The 19,767-nt window shown below is 38.9% G+C and overlaps 4 protein-coding genes across 12 annotated transcripts in view; 2 read left to right on the plus strand and 2 right to left on the minus strand.

Annotated features, from left to right (window-relative positions):
* fancm (FA complementation group M) overlaps positions 1-3,284 on the plus strand; it is a 30,157-nt gene extending 26,873 nt beyond the window's left edge. For 2 of the 3 annotated variants that reach the window (XM_035532734.1, XM_035532737.1), the window contains 4 exons: positions 188-703; positions 955-1,297; positions 1,574-1,865; positions 2,913-3,284. In XM_035532734.1, the coding sequence (XP_035388627.1) occupies positions 188-703; positions 955-1,297; positions 1,574-1,865; positions 2,913-3,039 (1,278 nt within the window). In that variant the 3' untranslated portion in view covers positions 3,040-3,284. The remainder of the gene's footprint in view (positions 1-187; positions 704-954; positions 1,298-1,573; positions 1,866-2,912) is intronic. The other variant, XM_035532736.1, reaches the window with a different exon arrangement.
* Positions 3,285-4,733: 1,449 nt separating this feature from the next.
* On the minus strand, positions 4,734-10,730 carry LOC113567582 (mitochondrial basic amino acids transporter). 3 transcript variants are annotated; one of them, XM_026995643.2, is made up of 5 exons: positions 10,367-10,413; positions 9,324-9,367; positions 8,276-8,319; positions 7,901-7,984; positions 4,734-6,966 (listed from the first exon to the last, which is right to left on the minus strand). In XM_026995643.2, exons 3-5 carry the CDS (start codon positions 8,285-8,287, stop codon positions 6,199-6,201), a joined length of 864 nt encoding a protein of 287 aa, XP_026851444.1. In that variant the 5' UTR covers positions 8,288-8,319; positions 9,324-9,367; positions 10,367-10,413; the 3' UTR covers positions 4,734-6,198. The 3 variants fall into 3 exon arrangements, with proteins under 3 accessions (XP_026851444.1, XP_026851443.1, XP_026851442.1); XM_026995642.2 differs by having other exon boundaries at positions 8,261-8,319; XM_026995641.2 differs by lacking the exon at positions 8,276-8,319 and having other exon boundaries at positions 10,367-10,730.
* On the plus strand, positions 9,378-14,995 carry slc25a47b (solute carrier family 25 member 47b). 3 transcript variants are annotated; one of them, XM_026995644.2, is made up of 7 exons: positions 9,378-10,273; positions 11,370-11,475; positions 11,910-11,953; positions 12,038-12,109; positions 12,210-12,392; positions 12,767-13,031; positions 13,220-14,995. In XM_026995644.2, exons 2-7 carry the CDS (start codon positions 11,439-11,441, stop codon positions 13,495-13,497), a joined length of 879 nt encoding a protein of 292 aa, XP_026851445.1. In that variant the 5' UTR covers positions 9,378-10,273; positions 11,370-11,438; the 3' UTR covers positions 13,498-14,995. The 3 variants fall into 3 exon arrangements, with proteins under 3 accessions (XP_026851445.1, XP_026851446.1, XP_035388632.1); XM_026995645.2 differs by lacking the exon at positions 9,378-10,273 and adding an exon at positions 10,779-10,827; XM_035532739.1 differs by lacking the exon at positions 9,378-10,273 and having other exon boundaries at positions 10,912-11,475.
* Positions 14,807-19,730, minus strand: wars1 (tryptophanyl-tRNA synthetase 1). 3 transcript variants are annotated; one of them, XM_026995636.2, is made up of 11 exons: positions 19,651-19,730; positions 19,100-19,216; positions 18,732-18,939; positions 18,418-18,526; positions 18,206-18,325; positions 17,653-17,835; positions 16,529-16,629; positions 16,260-16,372; positions 15,622-15,795; positions 15,312-15,452; positions 14,807-15,187 (listed from the first exon to the last, which is right to left on the minus strand). In XM_026995636.2, exons 2-11 carry the CDS (start codon positions 19,211-19,213, stop codon positions 15,029-15,031), a joined length of 1,422 nt encoding a protein of 473 aa, XP_026851437.2. In that variant the 5' UTR covers positions 19,214-19,216; positions 19,651-19,730; the 3' UTR covers positions 14,807-15,028. The 3 variants fall into 3 exon arrangements, with proteins under 3 accessions (XP_026851437.2, XP_026851436.2, XP_026851438.2); XM_026995635.2 differs by having other exon boundaries at positions 19,100-19,220; positions 19,651-19,727; XM_026995637.2 differs by lacking the exon at positions 19,651-19,730 and adding an exon at positions 19,600-19,617 and having other exon boundaries at positions 19,100-19,220.
* Between the last annotated feature and the right edge of the window lie 37 nt (positions 19,731-19,767).

The raw sequence follows: 19,767 nt of genomic DNA on the forward strand, positions 1-19,767 counted from the left end.
TTCATGAAGTATAATTTTGAAATGAACTTCAAGTGGATATTTGTTTCTTCTCATTTAAAAATATTTCACTTTTAACAAACAACCAAATCCGATAACACGTTGAGCTGTTTTGTGAATACTTATTTTGGCTTAATAAGGTCCCAAATGGATTTAAACACATGGCAAACACCCATTCCTGTACACACAGGTCCCTGAGCAGGATGAGACATATGCAGAGGACAGCTTTGTGGTCGAGGGCAGTGAGGATGAGGAAGATCTTAGTGCTGCTGAAGAGGAGTTTGGAGCAGAGATTTTTCCTGAAGACTCCTATGTAGATGGGAGGAAACAGTACTCCACACGGAAAAGGGCTCGTCTCCGACAGAGCAAGACCACGGATGAGACGAGAGGTGGGAGACCCAAGCGGTCCCGCATCGTCCGAGTGCAGGACTCCAGCGAAGAAGAGGAGGCAGGAGAGGAGAGGAGAAAGAAGCTCCATGCTGAGGGAGGGCCTGTCTCAGAGCAGCTAACTGTGAGAGTTTCCCAGGCTCTACGCCATCACCCTGTGCCTGACTGTGAACCGCTGCAAGTATGTACAGAAGGCGGTGCAGAGCAGGCTAGGTGGCAGCAGGAGGAATGGACACGGCATAGGATGAAAAAGCAGGTGCGGCTGTCTGAAGAGCTGGACTTTCAACTGCCCCTGGCCTCCTGTTTAGCTGAAACGCATGTACGTTTACAGTAGGGTATGGTGGTTGTGTGCAAAATCTTGATGGAAGCAGCATGGAGCTGAAAAAAAACAAAAACAATTGTAGGATCTTTGATAGTTTTAAGATCTGAGTAAGGCTTCATAGAAATTACCAAACCTCCAAACCAGTGTCCATAACATCTTGAGTGCAAACCAAGTAATGTTAGGCTTCTAAACATTATGAGCTCATCTTGCATTCAAACACCCCCTTGTGTCTGATTTCCCGGCTTCAGGCAGTCAGCGCTGCTCTCTCTAAGGCTGCAGGTGACGGTGCAGGCTGCTCTCTGGCAACTGAACAGCCCCTGGCCCGCGCAAGTGTCCTCGTGGACAGCCGTTGCCTCAGTGGTGGTGCAGAAGTGGTGTCCTCCTTGCGCCTGAAGCATGGGTTAGCAGTGCAGGTGTGCTCGCTGGCCTCCTGCGATTTCGTGGTGAGCCGCCGCATGGCAGTGGCGTGGCAGAGCCAGGCCGAGGTGGCCAGCGCCCAGAGTCGCAGGCGCTTGCAGGACAGGCTGCAAAGCCTGCAGGGCCTGTTTGACCGCGTGTGCCTGGTTATGGAGCAAGATCGCACGAGACCTGGTGAGCTGGACCACTAGCTGCACAAGCTGGCACAGTGCTGTTACAGTTCAGTATGGCATTGTAATACCATTTTATTTTTTGTTTGCATTGCAAAAACCTCATAGTTTACATGGCAAAACACCTAATTGTTAAGAATATTGTTGTTGTTTTTTTTCTCTCAGAGTTCTCTAAGTCTCGATGTATTACCTGATAAAACTTGCCATGATTTTTTTTACCATGTATTTGTCATTTGCACTCTTCATTCAGGTGTTTATCATGTTTTCTGTTCATTGCCAGGGGAGCCACTGAGGTGCTTCCAGCGTAGCCGTTACTATGACAGCACTGTAGCAGCGCTGGTCAGGGCCGGGATTCGGCTGCTGGTCAGCAGTGATCCGGACAACACAGCTGCCCTATTGGCCGAACTGGCCCAGGTGGAACAGAGAAAAGGGCAGGCAATTGGTGTGCCCACAGAGGTCAAAGGTCCTCATCAGCAGGCTCTGCGGTTTTACCTTACGATTCCATGTGTTACCTATGTAAATGCCCTCTACATGTGTCACAACTTCAGCTCAGTGGCCCAGCTGGTCAACAGGTATTAAGATATATTATACAGCACTAAGACCTCACCATTACATCAGCAATGTGATTTTGAGCTTTTGTCATGCTGTCAGGGTGGTGCATTTTAAGGTGGTGTGTTTTTAGTCTGACAGGAAAAACTTTGCTTTGGGCAAACTTTCTTTGTGAATTCCACTGAACAGAAACTCCTATACAATGTACTGGGCCAATTTCTGACAGCATGCCTTCGATTCAAACTGCAGTATAGGGACTAAAAATGTGACTATGAACAAACAGCATTTAGGATGTGACACAGAAAAAGCATGAATGAGGGATTAAACAAATGGATTTCCTCGCATTCCATTGCTTGTTCTGTCATATGATATCCTTGTGACTCTCTTTTCAAGGAGTGAAAATGTCAGTCAAAGTACAGATGTCATATTTTATTTTGGCATATTACTTGGTATCTAATTTATTAAGTAAATTGTCTTTTTGTACCCAGACCTTAGTTATAGTCAAGTATATGAGGACAAATGAGCCAGTATTTATCTTGCTCATTTAGGTGCTTTAGTATTTTTGTTTTTCATTTGTCTACAAGGTAACTTGACCAAAACCTCATTCCCAGCATTTCTCATCTAACTCCAGCTTGTACAATTGCTTGGAAAAGTCATGGTGCTGTTTTTCCACAAATGATTTTGGATTGTTTGGCTTGTCAAAGATCTTTGGATTGTTCTTTTTTTTCTTAGCCTTACTGTCACTCTGGAAGACATAATTGCTCAACACATCTATCTATGATCTATCTAAATGTTTTTTTGGTTTTTTTTGTTTGTTTTTTAAATGTACTTAAACATGTACTTCTCTTACTGTTGTAACTTCCTCCTAAGTCACCACTATTTGAGTGAAGAACACTACTTGCACTACTGCCCCCGCCTTGAATTGTTTTAGTTCATTATTGATTTTAAGATGTCAGTATGTTTCAAATGGCATGATTATCACCTCAAATTAGCAAATGTAATGAAAAATATCCTTACTCGAAGTATTCGGAGTGTAAACATTAAAAATCTGGTTTTGTCTTCTTTTTCAGTTCACTGGAGGCACTTCAGGCAGGTATCCAAGTGAGCCGCTCTAGAGCTGAGGAGATTTACCGCTGTCTACACTACCCGTGTGACACCACGCTATTAAAAAACACTACCTCGAAGAACAATCTCTGAGCATCTGACCCTCCATGTAATTACATCATGAATGTATTGTACACATTATTTTCTCAGTGCACTTTATAGGTTTGGAACCATTGTTGCACACAGTGTGCCCTCCTCATCAATGTAAGCTACTTGAATCTTTTTGTGTTTCTGTCTAAGAATATGCTGCATGGCTGTGTGCCAAATAATTAACATTTTTGATATTTTTGTTAACTGTAAGTTAAAAATTGAATATTTTATATGAATATAACTAGGTAAGACAGAATAACAATTAAAAAAACAAACATGTTTTCTTTCTTTTCATGTTTTCTCTATTGACTATGCTTCCTACACTACAGCACATATTTCCCATAGTGTTAACATAAATTGTTCAAAGCAACCCAGTGGGAATGAACATGATATGGAATGACACTTTCCATTTTGAACCACTAGAGGACACCACATACACAAACTTGCCTCATTGGAAAGCATTTACTAGATCTAGTGTCCTTTCTTCCCATGTCATACAATCCAGTGTCATGCTCAAACACGTGTGCACAGTAGTCATTTCTTAATAGTTCTGGAGTAAAACCTGTCTGTTTGAACAGATTAACATCTACATTTTGGTATAATTTGCAAAATGCTGAAAACGTGAGGATAAAAAACCTTCACTTTGAGGTTCTTTAAAATAACTGGGCTAAGCTTAGTGATAAGCATGGAAACCAACAAATGATCAAATGGCCTCAGTTCAGGGGTGTGTGTGTGTGTGTGTGTGTGTGTAAAATGCATTGTTTGGTGTTTTTGCCTTACACAGTCGCTCGATGATGGATCAACTCAATGTTTTTTCCTGGTTTGCACTCTGTGCTGTTGAGAATTAACTAACTAATGTAGAAATGAGATTATGGGGTGTGGTAGCTGCAATTGATATTTGGGAGTGTGGCAGCTGCCATTGTAAAGCCAATGTGGCTGCTCTCAGTCTAGCCAAACAAATGCATATAAAGTTCAAGATAAGTAAACGCTGATAAGTATGAGTCTAACTATAGCGGTAATAACTGTACAAGATATGAAAATGCCAGTCGCTTCTGAAAGTATTTCTAGGATATAATTAGCCCGGGACATTTCCAGTACATATGCATTAATGAAACCAAAGCTCCCTTGTTACATGGATCATATAGTGTCAACATTGTATCAACTGATGGGTAGGTTTCGTTAAGGTGACTAATATGTAATTAAAGGCCCTTTCCCAACAAACATTCCCTTAGCTAGGCCCCATTCCCATAAATGTACAGTGCTTTTTATGGGAAGGGAGTTACAGCTTTTTGGCACAACCCAAGGCTCTTAATTCCTTGGTTTAACTTTGCGTTTAACTGATTTGTATTTTTCTCATTTTTTTTTAAATACAAGAGCAGTATTTCTATAATAAAGAAAATGTGCAGGAGTTAAATTTATATTTCTAGGTAAATATTTAAACATCTGTTTTAAGAACCCTTTAGGTACATTAACAAAATAAGTGTACTATTACTTTACGGTTCTTAGTCTAATGTGACTAACTCTCCAGTCATGTGTAGACTAGAGGTGACTTGCCCAGCTACCAGTCAGCAGCTTATGAAACTGGAGATGGGACAAAGAATAAAATGTTTTAGAGGTTCTACAATGTTTAGATAGTAAAGATGTTAATTTACTTATGAAGACTCTTTGTCCGTTCATAGAAAGCACAGGAGACCTGATGTGAATTTTGTTTTTTTCATTCTGTTTAATCTTTTAAAATATACAACACATATACTGAGTAATGGTGACTACTTAAAGGTTTCTTTCAGATTATTGGGGGGGGGAACGGTACTTTTTGAGATGCAATATTTTTCATATTTGATATAGCAGACGAAGTATAATACGCAGTGATTCATTAACCCAGGAGATCAGGAAGCACTTTTTCAACAAAGAATGGCAACCCAGTACAATACAGTAGCATATGTGTTTACTCTGCTTGCAGGTATTCTATTTGTCTCTTTATTAGCAGTAGTAATGTCTGTAATCATTTCCCTCACAAAGCTTTTCCTGCAAATCATTCAGTGTTATCCAAAGCAGACATACTATTTAAAATAAGAATGCACAGCCCAAAACAAAAACATATTCTGAGAAGCTGAAAAAGATTGAAAACTGAAAGGGAAAGGGTTACATTACATAATTAAGGTGCATGTCTGTCATCATCTCTGAACATTTATCCAACAACTGTAAATTGCAAAATTTACAATACAGTGCTGTGCCAAAACAATTTTAGAACATTGAAAAATATGTTCCGTATAACCAGAACGATGTGTCACACTCTGATCACTGTACAGATGTATACTATACATGAATATTTTTATACTTGTTTTACTCTTGACCTTTGCAGTATCACCAGACTGCATTGACTTACAGTTCTTCAACAAATTGGAGGTGAATGGAAACCAAAACTTAAAATGAAAATGGTATCCAGCTTTTCTTATTTGGAATGCATGTAGCAATGAAGGTAAAACAGAAGAAAACAATGTTCAATAAATGCTGTTCTTTTAGTAGATCAGCAGATAACACATTCTAGAAAGAATGAAATTGCAGGAATTCCATATGGGTTCAGCAAGTTAAATGTGTTCAGCAAAGTGAAATTTTGCTAGAATCTTTAGTTGTTTTCTTTTAAGATACTGCGTTGTGGGTTCTTTGTTTTGTATACACTGGACTTCTAGAAAATGAACTTGCCACCACCCTGTTTGACCTTATCTTATTTGCTAACACCCATCCGATCCACTACAAATGAATGAATTATAAGTTTCTGCAGAAAATCAGGGCACATGTTTGCAGCAAACTTAGCAAAACATTGTTTTGAATATTATGGAGACTTGGGGTCAACTGGTAAAACCCAGTTTCCAGTACAAAGTCACTGCCAATAAAGACACTTAAAAAGATGATTTAGGTTTTGTTTGTTTGTTTTGCTAGATTGCTTGGTATGTGTGTGGTTTTTGTTTGTTATTCTTACTATTCTGATAAAGTATTACAGGGATGATTGTAGCAAAAATAGTGATTCTGACAGAGCATATACATGCAGTTTATAGCTTCGTTGAGAAATATATAAAGGGGCTTTTAGTCAGAGGTTTAGCAAGTCACTTCGGTCCCAGTTGAGACTGTGTGAATATTTCCATGATGCATTTGAGAGCTCAATCACAGGCTTGTGGTTTGGAGCTGTGTTTGCTGTGGTTCCTGTACAAGCTGGTGAGCAGGCTCACAGTCGTTCATACTGCCATCATCTCGCATGTACATGAGGAATAGTGTCACTGTGGCAAAAGTGGTTGCATTGACAGGGAAGGCCCTAAGAAGGGTTGAGGTCAGACCTCGAGTAAAAACCCTCCAGCCCTCTTTCTGCCAGCTCTGGTTTACACAGTCCATAATGCCATTGTATTTATTGACTCCACCCACCCCATCTGCTTGGAGGCGGGATTTAATAACATCCACTGGATAGGTGGATAACCAAGAAGCAATCCCAGACATACCACCTGCAAAGAGTAGCTTTGGAATAATGTAGAGATCATCTGGTTCACAGCCCAGTGAACGTGTCAGCACATCATAAGAAAGGAAATAGACTCCAAAGCCCGGTGTCTCACGAATAACAGTTGTGAGCATGCCACGGTTGATGCCCCTAATTCCTTCTTTATTGTAGATGCGAATTAAACAGTCCAAAGAGTTCTTGTACATTTTCTTTGAAGACTTCTTCTCTCCTGTACCCTGCATTTGCATGCGAGTCTTGGCTAATTCCATTGGGCAACAAATGATGCACTGAATGGTACCAGCTGCGGCACCTGCCAAAAACTGGTTAAGAGGAGTATCTCTCCCCAGCATGCGCATAGCATTTCCCTGGACACCAAATACAATGGCATTGATAAAAGTCAGACCCATCATGGGGGACCCAATACCTTTATATAGCCCAAACATCTGTAGACAAAGAGAGAGTTTAAACAAACTTAAGTAAAATCTGAGAAGAGAAATGTTGGTCAAGCAATGAGAATGAAAAACAAAATAAGGTTAGAAGCACAAAGTATACATGAAACAAAATAAAGTAAAAATAGAACATTAAGCATGAACAGGGTTCTTGAATCAAGAAATTGTATCTAATTTGAAAGAAACAATTACTGCATTCTATTGTATTTTTTGTGGAACAGCTGTCCAAATCAAAATGTGCACTGCATAGCATGAACAAGCTTTTTTAAATTAAAAAATAGATAGATAAATAAATAAACATTTCTATGTCTCTCAGGTATGTATATGATTATGCTGATTTACAAAAAATAAAAGTGATCAACATGATAACTAATGGGCACCATGTGGCATAATGTGAATTTCTAGAGGCTAACTGGCTCCTACTCTCGTTTACTCTATTACAATCATAAACTTCCTTTATCAAAGTAATATCCTTCCTTTATCAAAAACTCAACCTTACCCCATAAAGCACAACTGTACATTTATCCTGGACAGCAAACAAGATAGGATGTCACCCAAGCTTAATTTAGCTCTGCATGCATGGTGTCCTTATTGACCCTATGTACTGAGATATCATCCAGCCGTCACAGCTCCACAGCGTCCTTGGTCTCCTGCCATGTTATGCTGGGCAGACGTCTGCCACACTATGCCAAAGTAAAGTATGTTTTTGTGATCCTGAGCTATTACAGTACCATCAATGCCTCAGCAGTGATGGCTTAATTCTAATGTGTCCCTAGTTTAAATCATGTGCAACTAGAAAGAGTCTGAACCTGCTCAGCTTAACCTTTCAATTATTGAAAGTGTTGCTTTCCAAGAACCTCTCTCAGTTAACACCACAGACATGAAAAATATATTATTCTAGCCTCAGTGGGGCCCAAGTCATACTCACAGATTCTTGACGAACAATGGACTGGAAGCAGTGGTAAGTTCCGCGATACATGGGCTTGTTCACATTTTGAACTTGGAGTCTGACCTGAAAATTGATTTTCCATAATTACAACCAAAGATTAAGAGCAAATATCAGCTCTATAACAAACTGCTGAACTGAAAGTACATGTTGCAAATGAAAATAAAAAATATTTGAAATCAAAAACACAAAATAGAAAGGAAAAAGACAAAGTTTAACATTCAGATTTGCAATGTAGTGGATAAAATGGGGGTTTGAGTGTAATGCCGTAGCTGAGCGATGCTGTTATGTTAAATGTAAGCCCAAAACAGTCCATGTTCGAATGGAAATAGAGAAATTCACCTTGACTGTACTTACTAGGTTACCCATCCGTGCAGAGGTTGTAAATCCCTCACCCTCATCTACAACAAAGTGACACTTATGCCGTGAAAGACAGCCCCTGAATCAGGGTTTACAATGAGCAAAGGAAAAAGGCAGGAAAGTGGCTGAGACGGACATTATACTTTGAGATCTGAACCTCACCCACCCACCCCTCTGATGCTCTTGTCATGTTATTTATTACATGACTTGTTCAGATGCCAATCAGCTGAAGAACTGACTTTGAAAGCGAGATGCATGTTTTATATATACATCAGTGACTTGCATAAGAACAAATTACAGGACAGATTATGGGTTAGTATATATGAGTTCCTGTCAGTATCCTGCCCTTTGCCAGAAAGATACCGTCCAAAAAAAGCAGCATTTTTTTTTTCTGGTGTGATATTGTAATGAACGCAATTCCCAATTGCATTTAAAGATAGGTACTGCAGAAGCAACCTGTAGTGCAAAATACATGGCATTTGAGTGTGGGCTGGTATGTCATAAAGACACTCTAATGTCATGCTCCTAAAAATCTATTGTTTCCATTTGTACTCCAGATCAGAGCTTGGAGTTCTTTTAAATTTGTGGGCCAGTTGGAAGTTCTTTTAAGTTTGTGCATACAGAAATGATGTATGAGCAAAGTTATACTTCATAAACCTTTTAGAAAGAATAATAGTTCATATGGAAAATTCTAATCTAATCTCGAGTCAGAATGCACAGTGCAAAACTGCTGACACAATTACACAGCAGAACCTAAAAAGTGATGGAGTGACTTCAGCTAAAGTGCACATTCACTTGTCACTATGTAACCCATACACATAGTCTTCAGCCAGCCTATGTGATGTATAACCTTTTAAAAGAAAATCCATAACTACATGGCTAGTTTCAAAACACAACCTGAAGAGTACATGGTTTGTGTTGTTGGCTTTGTTCACTCTGTTAAAGTTTGTTTTCATTAATGCTCAAACTGTAAAACAATCAAATATCAAGCCTAAGATTTCTGGATTGCTGAGGCAGAGGCAACGGAAAGGAATCTTGAACCCACCTTAACAGTGTCAAAAGGATGTCCAACCAATACACCAGCAGCACCTGTAACAAATTAAGTCATTGACATTATAGTGAGAAAAGGGATGGGGACAGTTTTATTACGAGTGGTCTGTTTGTAATACATTGAAAAAAGGTTGCAAGAACAGTGGGAAGCGTAAGGACCGAGTGCACTGAGATGTTACTTGAGATATATATATATACGCACGCACGCACGCACGCACACACACACACGCACACACGCACACGCAGACACACACACACACAGACACACACACACACACACAGACACAGACAGTTGTCTGACTTGTCGCAGCTATACCCAGTGCCAAAACGCTGGCGTCCTTGACTCACGAGAACGCGTACCGTTAAAACACCTGCGTCATACGTGTGTGGCAACAGGCGCGTCCCTTCAGCCTGAAGTAGGCAGATAAAGATCACTGTATTTGATTGGCTCGGCTTAAAATAGGGAGAGGGAGAACTGAAATGTTAAAGTAACGTAGGATCATAATGTAGAAGTGATCTTTCTGAACAAAATAGGATATATTTTTGGTATTGCTGGAGAGTAACATATCTTAGTAGTCATATCTTCAGTTCACATTCTGTTGTGATTACTACGTTAAATACACGTGATGCGACGTTACAACGTGTCCTAGCTACTGTTTTTTAGAATAATGTAAGCAATTTTAGCTATTTTATTATCGGTAATATAGGCCTAGATTTGCAGTTTAAATGAAAGTGCAGGATACAGCAACAAAGCTCAGATTTAACTGACAGTATGGTTTCTGTCATATACGCAGACGTGCAGTTTAAATTTTACAACAGAATTACTTTTTTAGCTTTGATTGTAACGTAACTTTTGTCAATAAAACATGCCATAAACTTATAGTATAGTGTTAGGTATAGGTATAGTCTTCTTAGGCCAAACATCAACTGAAATGGAATAAGCAGGTAAGTATCCGATGGACACACTAGCTAGCTGGACACACTGATTTGTAATTAAGATAACGCTACCTAACATGATTTCTGGATTTTTCCACTTACCTCCCATACATCCTGCAACAAAGTCCAGTGCCATACCTTAATTTCAGTTCAAGTGATTAAAATTCCAATTCACACACATACACACACACACAAAATCCCGAAATTTGTCGGTGCTGGCTTTAAAAAAGAACTGCTTTTATCAAGATCATACCAAAGGTGTTTTAGAAAAAAAAAAAATATAGTAGCTAGATCGTTATATAGATAAGTAATGTTTGGCTAGCTAATAAGCTAGCTTTCTCCCTGTAAGTATTTGGACAGGATGACCAAATATTTGTCAGCGGTCTGTAGTTTCTAAGAGCAAATTCTCTGCACAGCCAAACGACGACCCGACTTTCGTGTCATGCCTGTCTCAAGTGATGTTCTATTTTCGTACTTTCTGAATGAAGTTCAAAGAGGGATAGTCCATATTTAAGGAAGCCCCGGGACCAATGGAGGCCTTTGTAAGGAGGCAACACCCCTAGGTGCCGTAAAGTGCTTCTCTGTCGTTTGCAGTGGGGATATGCATTTATTATTCGTTGCTGTATTACTCTGCTTTAGCTCATGATAACGGGAGTTATAGTCGTGGCTAGAGCAAAGCTGCAAATCGCCATGCATGTCCTTCAAATAGCAGATGGCTAAATAAATAAAAAGACAACAAAACAACCACAATCACAGAATGTCAGTTGAGATGTGGAAATGTCAGGCTAAGAAATAGATTTTTAAAATGTTATGTTTATGGTTATTAAATACATTGCAATTTACTTTTATAGCTAGCCAGTTAGCTAGCTATATCTATTTTGACGCTGCGAAAGGGACACGAAAATCTAACATTAGCTACCTAACTGGATAGTACCACTGGTCAAACATTTTAGCATTACTGTTTCGCGGAATATGAATGTATTACATTTATCTAGCTAGCGATATAATTGTATCGTAGCTAGGCCAAAAACGAAACAATCCTCAGAAAAAATTAGAAATACACGTCTACTAGCTGGATCTTTATACACGGTCTTTCTGCTATCAGGTCAAAATTTGCTTTAGCCGGCCAGACACCTAACGCTGACTACAGTCCCGCTGTCTGGAGACAGTCAGGATGCACCTGGCAGATTTCATTGCCGGTTCGGTTGCAGGTTGGTAGTCTAGCTAAGTAACGATCTAAGCATTTATATCCACGTGATCTTTGTTTCGCCTGGTAGTTATATATAAATAATCTAAATTAGTGGTATGGCAGTGATGACACAAAGTTACTTTATGTTATATTGACTTATTTCAGTGGGTGGGTAGCTAGCGCTGGCACGTAGCTAGCATAACAAAAGCTAGTGTAAATTCTGCAACACTGTAGTTAACTAATATCAGTGTAGCTAAATACATAGCTAATTTAGGTAAATCTGTTATAATCCGCTACAGCTCAATACGATGTGTTATTACTAACGGTCTTACCGAAACCGGTCTGGTTAGCTATCGTACGTTTTATATGTTACATTTGTGTGATGTAGGTAATTGTGTAATACCTAGGTAACGCTAGCTTAGCTAACTAATCAGTTTTGTTATGATTTGTGTATAGGTGCTTTTGGAGTGGCAGTTGGCTATCCTCTCGACACTGTTAAGGTACATTTTGGCCTTACACCGTACATATTTGTTACTGTCTGCTGCCAAGATACGTGTGTTATTGCTGCTTTTGGATTTATTTAGGTCAGAATACAGACACAGAGAAAGTCCATTGGGGTATGGCAGTGCATTGACACAACCTGCAGAAATGAAGGGGTATGTGGCCAGATATTGATTGGAAAGGTTTTGTATTATAATTGTTTATTTATTTGTTTGTTTACATTTACCTCAATTAAGTTCATGCTGTATTTCTCAGGTTTATGGTTTCTACAAGGGCATGTCCATGCCTGTAACCACCCTCTCCATCAGCTCTTCTGTAGTCTTTGGCACATACAGGAATGTGCTTCAGGTCTTCCGTCAGCTGCGTTGTACTAGTGCCGATGCTCCCAGTGCTAAGATCGATATATTTCTGTCAGGCTTAGCTGGAGGTATTGCTCAGGTATCCAGTCCAGCTACTTTTTTTTAACTACCAAAGACACCAATAAGATTCAGATTCCATTTAGTGAGTTACCACAAATATGCAATTAAGTTGATGATGTATGAGATGCACATTCCATTGTAGAGAAGGAATATGGCTTATCATAACATGGCTTAGTATTTTATGAGAAACAATTATTGCTCCTAAACTAATTTTGAAACTTGCATCACCTATTTGGTTCATACCAGACAGACAATACTTTTAGGAAATTCTATTGAAAATCTATCAACATATGCTTTAAGCTTTTCAGAAACTTAGCTTTTGTCCACAAAGAAAGGGCTTTTACATCAGCTAATGTAGATATCCCATCTAATATCCCATCTCATTTGTTTAAGGTTTCAGTAATGTCTCCTGCAGACATAGTGAAAGTACGTCTCCAGTGTCAGACTGAGCCGTATCTGGGATCAGACCCTAAAGCCAAGCCTAAATACAGGGGGCCTGTGCACTGCCTTTTCACCATTGCCCGTGAGGAGGGTGTCCTGGGTCTTTATAAAGGAGCCAGCGCGCTAGCGTTGCGGGATGGCCCTTCATTTGCCACTTACTTCCTTGTCTATTACACTGTCTGTGAATGGCTGTCTCCAGACAAGTATGTTCAACCAGGTAAAGTTTCACACAAACACTTTTACACTGAGAAAATGTATGATCGTACAATCCACTGCTTTCTTAACCATGATTAAGCATTTGAGTTTTCATCCCTGCAAAAACGCAAATCATTTAAATAAATTAATAAATACATACAAACATTTTTGCGGGGGGAAAGGCTGACACAAATATGGACATTGTTTCAGAGTGGAAGGTGGTACTGTTTGCTGGGGGATTAGCAGGTATGTGCGGCTGGAGTATTGGGACCCCCATGGATGTGATAAAATCCCGCTTACAGACTAATGGTATGGGCAAGAAGCACTACAGAGGATTCTTTCACTGCATAAAAGAAAGTGTGCGGACTGAGGGACCTGGTGTTCTTTTCAAAGGACTTGGCCTCAACTGCATCCGTGCTTTTCCAGTCAACATGGCTGTTTTTGCCATGTATGAGTTGATCATTCGGTTTCTGCGAACAGAGTCATAGTACATTTAGATTAAAGCCACAAATCATGATCCTTCAATATCAGGTATCATGCCACTGACAATATGGTAATGGTGGCATGTCATTCTAAAGTGGATGACGTTTCCTGGGGAAAAAGTAGCACTTGCAAGTCATCTGGTATGATCCTGAAACTATTATTTACAGTTTGCAGTGACTATCTCTAGCAGCACCTCTCTTAAGGTGCATAATGAAAGTTTGAGATAGTTTTTTTTTTATTACATATACATGTGTTTGAGTTCATAGAATTTTGAATAAGCAATGTCAGATGCATAGAACACATTTTCAGCGTGAAGGATTTTCAATGAACAGGCAGTTTTGAGAATGATGGTGTGAATGATTGTTTCATTTTGTTTCATTATGTATTGTGGATGCTACTTTGAATTTATACTTGAAGATGCTAGAATTTCAGTGCAGATTTTTGTGCATATTTATTTCTGTTTTCCTTCAGTTTGGTCAAAGACAGTTCAAACAGCCTAGCCTTCTATCCTAACATACTACATCATTATTTTGGGGTGAATATAACATTTCCTTAAGCAGCATCAGGGGCTTCCAAAAATAATCCACCAACTAAAATATACTTATAACATTCACTCTGAACTAGCTTTGGGTGGGCCAGAGGCCATTTCAAAACTTTTAAAAAGGGGATCAACAAATAATTGTTGTTTTGATTCCAGACACTGTCATTTTATACAATTCAATTCAGCTTTTTGATCAGCAAAGTTTGCAACAGCTTTATCATTCTCCCTGGTCTAGTCAGTGCACCCGTGACAACTTTAATAACATTATATACAAATCTATATTGATTATATACAAATCAATGTGGCATTTTCAAAAAAGTCAGGTTTGTGGTTAGACTTTTCAAAAGATGTTTAAACTCCAAAGGGACTGTTAAGAACAGGCATGATCATTTCATATTTACAACTAATTTGTGTTTATACCAGTGGAATTCAAATCTGGTCCTAGGTTTCCAAATCCAGTCCTAGATTTTGTAATCCCTTATAGATGATTAAATGATTTATGTAACTAGTTGGCCACTTCACACCTTAGGTAAAGTGGGGAAAAAAGTGAAAAACCCCCCAACACCTGGACCTCGAGGACTGTGATTTAAATACCTCTGGTTTATACCTTTATTAGTTACTTGTAAAGTTAGTTACTCATGATGAGTTAGTTACTGATCATAAACAAATGCTTAAATGAAACTGAAAATGTGTATGGGAATATTTTGTTAGATTTGTCTGTTTGTTTTTGTTCGGTAATTGCTTGCTTAAGTGCTGGAGCATTGAGACGGTGGTAAAGCATTCATTTTATTTGACATTTGTTCATGTTAGACAACATTGCTGTGATATGTTTACATTGATATTTTGGCATGTTTCATTTTTAGCAACAGGGCATGAGTGTATGTCTTGTCCTTGTGGATTCTAAATAATGTCCATTTGGTTACTGCAGTTAAGTTAAAGCATGATTAAAATTACAGCCAACAGTCCCTTTCATCTCTCATTTTTTCCCCTTCAAATTAAAAGTTGAACTCTAGCTTTCGAGGGGTCATAAACTGCTTGACCAGTTCATCTGTTACTTGCTTGCGCCTCTCTTGGTGGGTTGCGATCATAGGCTGAAGGGTCTCGATAAGACACTTCTTCAGTTCACCGGTCAGCAGTGCTCCACTAGTATAATCCTGTAATAACAACAAAAATGTTGTTATCGTAGCAATGTGCCTGCTTCCTAGACAACCTTATGCATGGTTTTTATAGACCACAGACAGAGGCTTGATGAAACTGCAAGATAAAATGTTCATTCACCTGTCGGATTTTCTGCAACTGACAGTCATCTTCCAGGAAGAAGGTTAGGTACATAAATGATACGTCTACGTCTGGGTTTCCTCCGTACTTTCTGTGCTCCTCTATAGTGTCTTTTCCACCAGAAAATGCATGCTTGTTGATCTGAGTAAAATGGTATCTTACAATCAGCCTCTCAAGGTCACAAAAACTTTTTTTGTCACTTGCTAAGATGTATTTTACACTTCTGAACACCAAACATTCAATTTGATTATACTCAAAGAGATACACTAATAAATAGTCATTGAGCTAGAATATAGCTAAAAGAGCCTACCTTGTTTTTGATCTGTTTTGGCGTGTCTGTCAGGAAGATGGAAGAGTTAGGGTCACTGGCGCTCATTTTGGTCTGAGCTCCTTGCAAGGCAGGGAAGAAGGTGGAGTGCATCAGAGCAGGTTTGGGGTAGCTTATCCGAGGTGCTACATCTCGAGTCATACGGAAATATGGGTCCTGAAAGTAGAAATTCTTGCAATTAATGCATGACTAAGCAAGTGTATGCATTAGCCTTAATGTTAATTTAAAACCTAATTTCAGACACACTTACTTAATTTGTAAAATATTTTAGTTAAATTTGTCCTTTTCACAGTGGAGCTTCTAGGTCAAATTAGTTCCTTATTGTATATGGGGGGGGAAAGGTACATATGTAAGTAGTTAGACAACTTTTCAATAAGTAACCCATTATTGACATTCTTGCCCAAACACCACTTTCCTTTGTCCATTCTCAAGTAGAAATATTAGCAATATTAAACAACCCATCAAACTAAATCTGCCTTTGTTGTAAATGTAATGTGGCCAGTAGTCTCAATTTCACTAAAACAATAATCCCAGAACCCAGAATGTCTAAAATGCTTGTGCTTACTAATTAGCAACTAACTTATTAAGCAATTTAAGACTCCCCTCCCACGTTTACTGACCTGGTCAATAGCACAGGGAATAAGACACTGTAAATCCTTCCGGTCATTGAAAATCTGTGGGAATGAACTGCTGAATGAAGGTGCTGCTTGTATGGCAGGAAAGCTGATCTTTCCTTGAAATAAAAGGATATAGCAATTATAGGAGAAAAGAACAGGAGCAAGTATGCTGGTTTGCATGGAATGCCATGAGAAGTCACAGTGAATTATCATCACTTTTTTGGCTTTAGGCAAAAATCAAAAACTTTACAGGCATTAAGAGGTGTTCTTACCAATGCAGTCACTGTCCGTGAATCCGAAGATGCCTTTAACTTGATTAAATGTGACATGTTTCTGAATCTTCACAACATTTCTATAGAATGATGGGCTCATCCTGTAGAAAAAAAAATGAATTAGCGAACCACATCAGAAACAACAAGCACAACTCTTAGTACGAAACAAAATTTAGGAGTGGTCCAAACTTACAGTCAAGGCATGTATAGCCCCCGGTCCCACCTCCCCTCCCCCAAAATGTATGAGCTAATGGATTGTATCTATTTTATTAGTTCGAAATACACAAATTGTACTGCATCTATAATCATCCTGTTCCTCAGTAGTATTTGCCCCTTTACTCTGATTTTCTCCAATCTAGCAATACGCCTGATCTGCTAACGCCTGATGTGCTATGATGTTGCACATCCTCACCTGACTCATCTGTCTTCCCCTCAACTTCCTCCTGTTTCAGTCCCGTTTCAAACTAATCTATAACTTCTTTAAGTGATGGTATGCAATTCGTGCCTTTTGTTTCTTATTTCTTGGCTTCTTAGTGTTACTGCTACATTTATAGTGATTTTTTTCCATTACTGTTGTCTGAAAACAGGAAATTTGCATATTAGCATTAGAGATAATTATGAATAACACTTCCAAACAAATAGGACACAACTTTATATTGCATTTTTGGACTGTCAAGTGTGCTACCTCACAAATGTTGTGAACCCACTCTCGTAAGACAAAAGCTGTTTACAATAGTTTTTGTGAACATATAAGTGCTTACTTCTGTGGTGGTACATTCATGAAAACTTGCCTTTACAACAAAAGTAGACGACATTTAAGATAACAATATGTTTATATCTCACAACTAATGAAAAGTGGTATTTATGGTAAGAAGATTATTTTTTTCTATAGATTAATGCTAGCATGGGACAAATCGAAGCAATTAATTCCCCTTAATCATATGTACCACTTAAGCCAGCTAACTGAGTCTGATATTTTGGTGCCATTTTTAAATTATAATACATCAACATCTACTGGTTTTAACAAAAACCTCATGACTGCAGAAAAAGCAATAATTAAAAAAAACAAAACTACATTCATCATCAACACAATTCTTACTGATAAGTGCAAGGCTGCTCCTTACCCCATATAGTCAAGGTCAGAGAAGATAAATGTTTTGTTGACATCAAATCCACAGGCGATGATGTCTTTAGCATTTTCCACAGCAAACCGATAACACTCCTCCTGTGTCAGGTCCTTCCACAGGTACTTCTCATCATCAGTCAACTGAATGACCAGAGGCACGTCAAACACATCCTGAAGCCATCTGTCAAACATGCACATGTTTTACCTGTTTTATGGTCAACATTAAATCTTGCATATTATTTTCTAATTTTGACAAGCACTGCAACTTTAGGCCAACCATGACAGATCATTTCTAGAAGAAATTCATTGTTCTGACACTTAGACCTTAAACATACAGTATCATCACTGCAATGTTTAACTCCTGTGTCAGGGAAGAGATGTTCTCTGAAAAGACATTTCTGCTCTTTTTTTTCCCTTAAAGGTATAAATTCATAACATGAAGTCTTATGTTACTAGCTGTAGAAAAAGGTTATGTCTCTAACATTATAAAGTAATGTCTTTAACATTATATTTTAGGTTGGACTGCATACTGAGGCACTAAACAGACTCACTTGGTAAAGATGAAGGGGATAAGATGGCCAACATGCATTGCTTCTGATGAAGGCCCTCTGCCTGTGTAGAGAAAGAAAGACTTCTTGCTCTCATAAGCGTCCAGAACCTGTTGCATGTCTCTGGAAGACAACCAGAAGAGAGTAATGTGTTAATGCTCTAGCAGGCTGGATGCCAGTATTAATTACAGTTTAGCTTCAGGACTGGAGCAAACCTATGTGAAAAGAAGACTCCTCTGCGGAGAAAACGGTGAGGAGTTTGCCCAGTGATTCTGCCTATTCTGTCGATCAGTTCTTGGTCAATTTTACTGCTGCCAAATCTCACTGTGAACAATGGCAGAAAATATACCATTTCATCAGACAGATGGCAAGAACAGTCTCTCAGGTTAAAACACAAATGTATTCACATTTCATGCAGATGTACATTTGTAAAGCACATGGAATCTTTGTCAGAAAACATCCTTGGCATACACACAGGACCTTTATCTCAAACAGCAACCTGTCCAAAATTGATAATATTATAACTAACCGATGAGCTTATCATAGTCCACTCCTTTGGCACTAGTTGTTGACACATTCCAGGGGTCCACCTGGTCATCTCCATCCTCTACCGCTGGGCCATTACTGTTTGGAATGATGTTGGTTGGTGGACAGCCAGCCTTGTAATCTTGACCGGTCACTGTTTTATAGTCTACTTTAAATTTTAGAAGCTCCTGTACAGCAGCATCAATCTCAGCCTTGGCAAAAAAAAAAGTGCGTTAATTATTACTTTATCTGACTATATAATAATTATGTAAGTGAAAGACTGAACAGCAGAAAAAATGTTGGTCTGTTTTTCCGGTGTTCCGCATCATGGGGCATTTGTGATGGTAATTATAATACGTTTTTACTTCTTACTTTCGGGGCCTTTTCCGACTTCAGAGTTCTGACTTTTTCTCCTTGCGCATTCAACTTTTCGTAAAGGTCTGTGGATGTCAGATCAGGTGACCCAACTCCTTGAAGATCTGTCATTTTCTACCTTGACAAGGAAAGAGTCCAACGTAATACGCAATGATTTCAATTCAACGACAATCAGCTATGTAAGCTAGTTAGTTTTGCCCTGCCAGCCCACTGATCAAATGCCTATGGCAATAATTATTAAACTAAGTGGTTGTAAATGTATTGAACAGAACGGCACTGTTCTGAAACAAAAATATTAATGTTTTCAAATCTAGTTAGTTAAGCTATTTACTGAATGGTGTACCGGGCTAACGTTAGCTCGCATTACAGAAATTCACCCATATGTGGACCAACTTAGCTAGCTAGTTAACTTAATGTAGCTAGCCAGATAGCTGTCTATGCCAACCTCGAAATCAATGTTCTGCCACACAACATTTAACAATCTAAATGACACTTACAAATACTATGTAATGTCATAAAGACAGGCTGAGAGTCAGTGATATACACACCGTTTCGAGTTTCACAGATCGCTTACTCTTCGATTCATTCAACTTGCATCAGCTTTACCAACGTTAGCGTCACAGTGTAGCATTTCCTGTATGAAACAATTAGCAGCAAAAGATAGT

This window comes from Electrophorus electricus, chromosome 13, assembly GCF_013358815.1.
Source record: "Electrophorus electricus isolate fEleEle1 chromosome 13, fEleEle1.pri, whole genome shotgun sequence".
NCBI lineage: Eukaryota > Metazoa > Chordata > Actinopteri > Gymnotiformes > Gymnotidae > Electrophorus > Electrophorus electricus.

Coding starts and splice junctions, on each gene's coding strand:
- slc25a47b (XM_026995644.2), top strand. CDS start 11,439: ATGCACCTGGCAGATTTCATTGCCGGTTCGGTTGCAG. Junction 11,476..11,909: donor CATTGCCGGTTCGGTTGCAG/GTTGGTAGTCTA, acceptor ATTTGTGTATAG/GTGCTTTTGGAGTGGCAGTT. Junction 12,393..12,766: donor TAGCTGGAGGTATTGCTCAG/GTATCCAGTCCA, acceptor CATTTGTTTAAG/GTTTCAGTAATGTCTCCTGC.
- LOC113567582 (XM_026995641.2), bottom strand. CDS start 10,400: ATGGCACTGGACTTTGTTGCAGGATGTATGGGAG. Junction 9,368..10,366: donor TGTTGCAGGATGTATGGGAG/GTAAGTGGAAAA, acceptor AATTTGTTACAG/GTGCTGCTGGTGTATTGGTT. Junction 6,967..7,900: donor CCATTGTTCGTCAAGAATCT/GTGAGTATGACT, acceptor CTTTGTCTACAG/ATGTTTGGGCTATATAAAGG.
- wars1 (XM_026995636.2), bottom strand. CDS start 19,213: ATGACAGATCTTCAAGGAGTTGGGTCACCTGATCTGACATCCACAGAC. Junction 17,836..18,205: donor ATCCCCTTCATCTTTACCAA/GTGAGTCTGTTT, acceptor CATGTTTGACAG/ATGGCTTCAGGATGTGTTTG. Junction 15,188..15,311: donor AGTTGCAGAAAATCCGACAG/GTGAATGAACAT, acceptor TTGTTATTACAG/GATTATACTAGTGGAGCACT.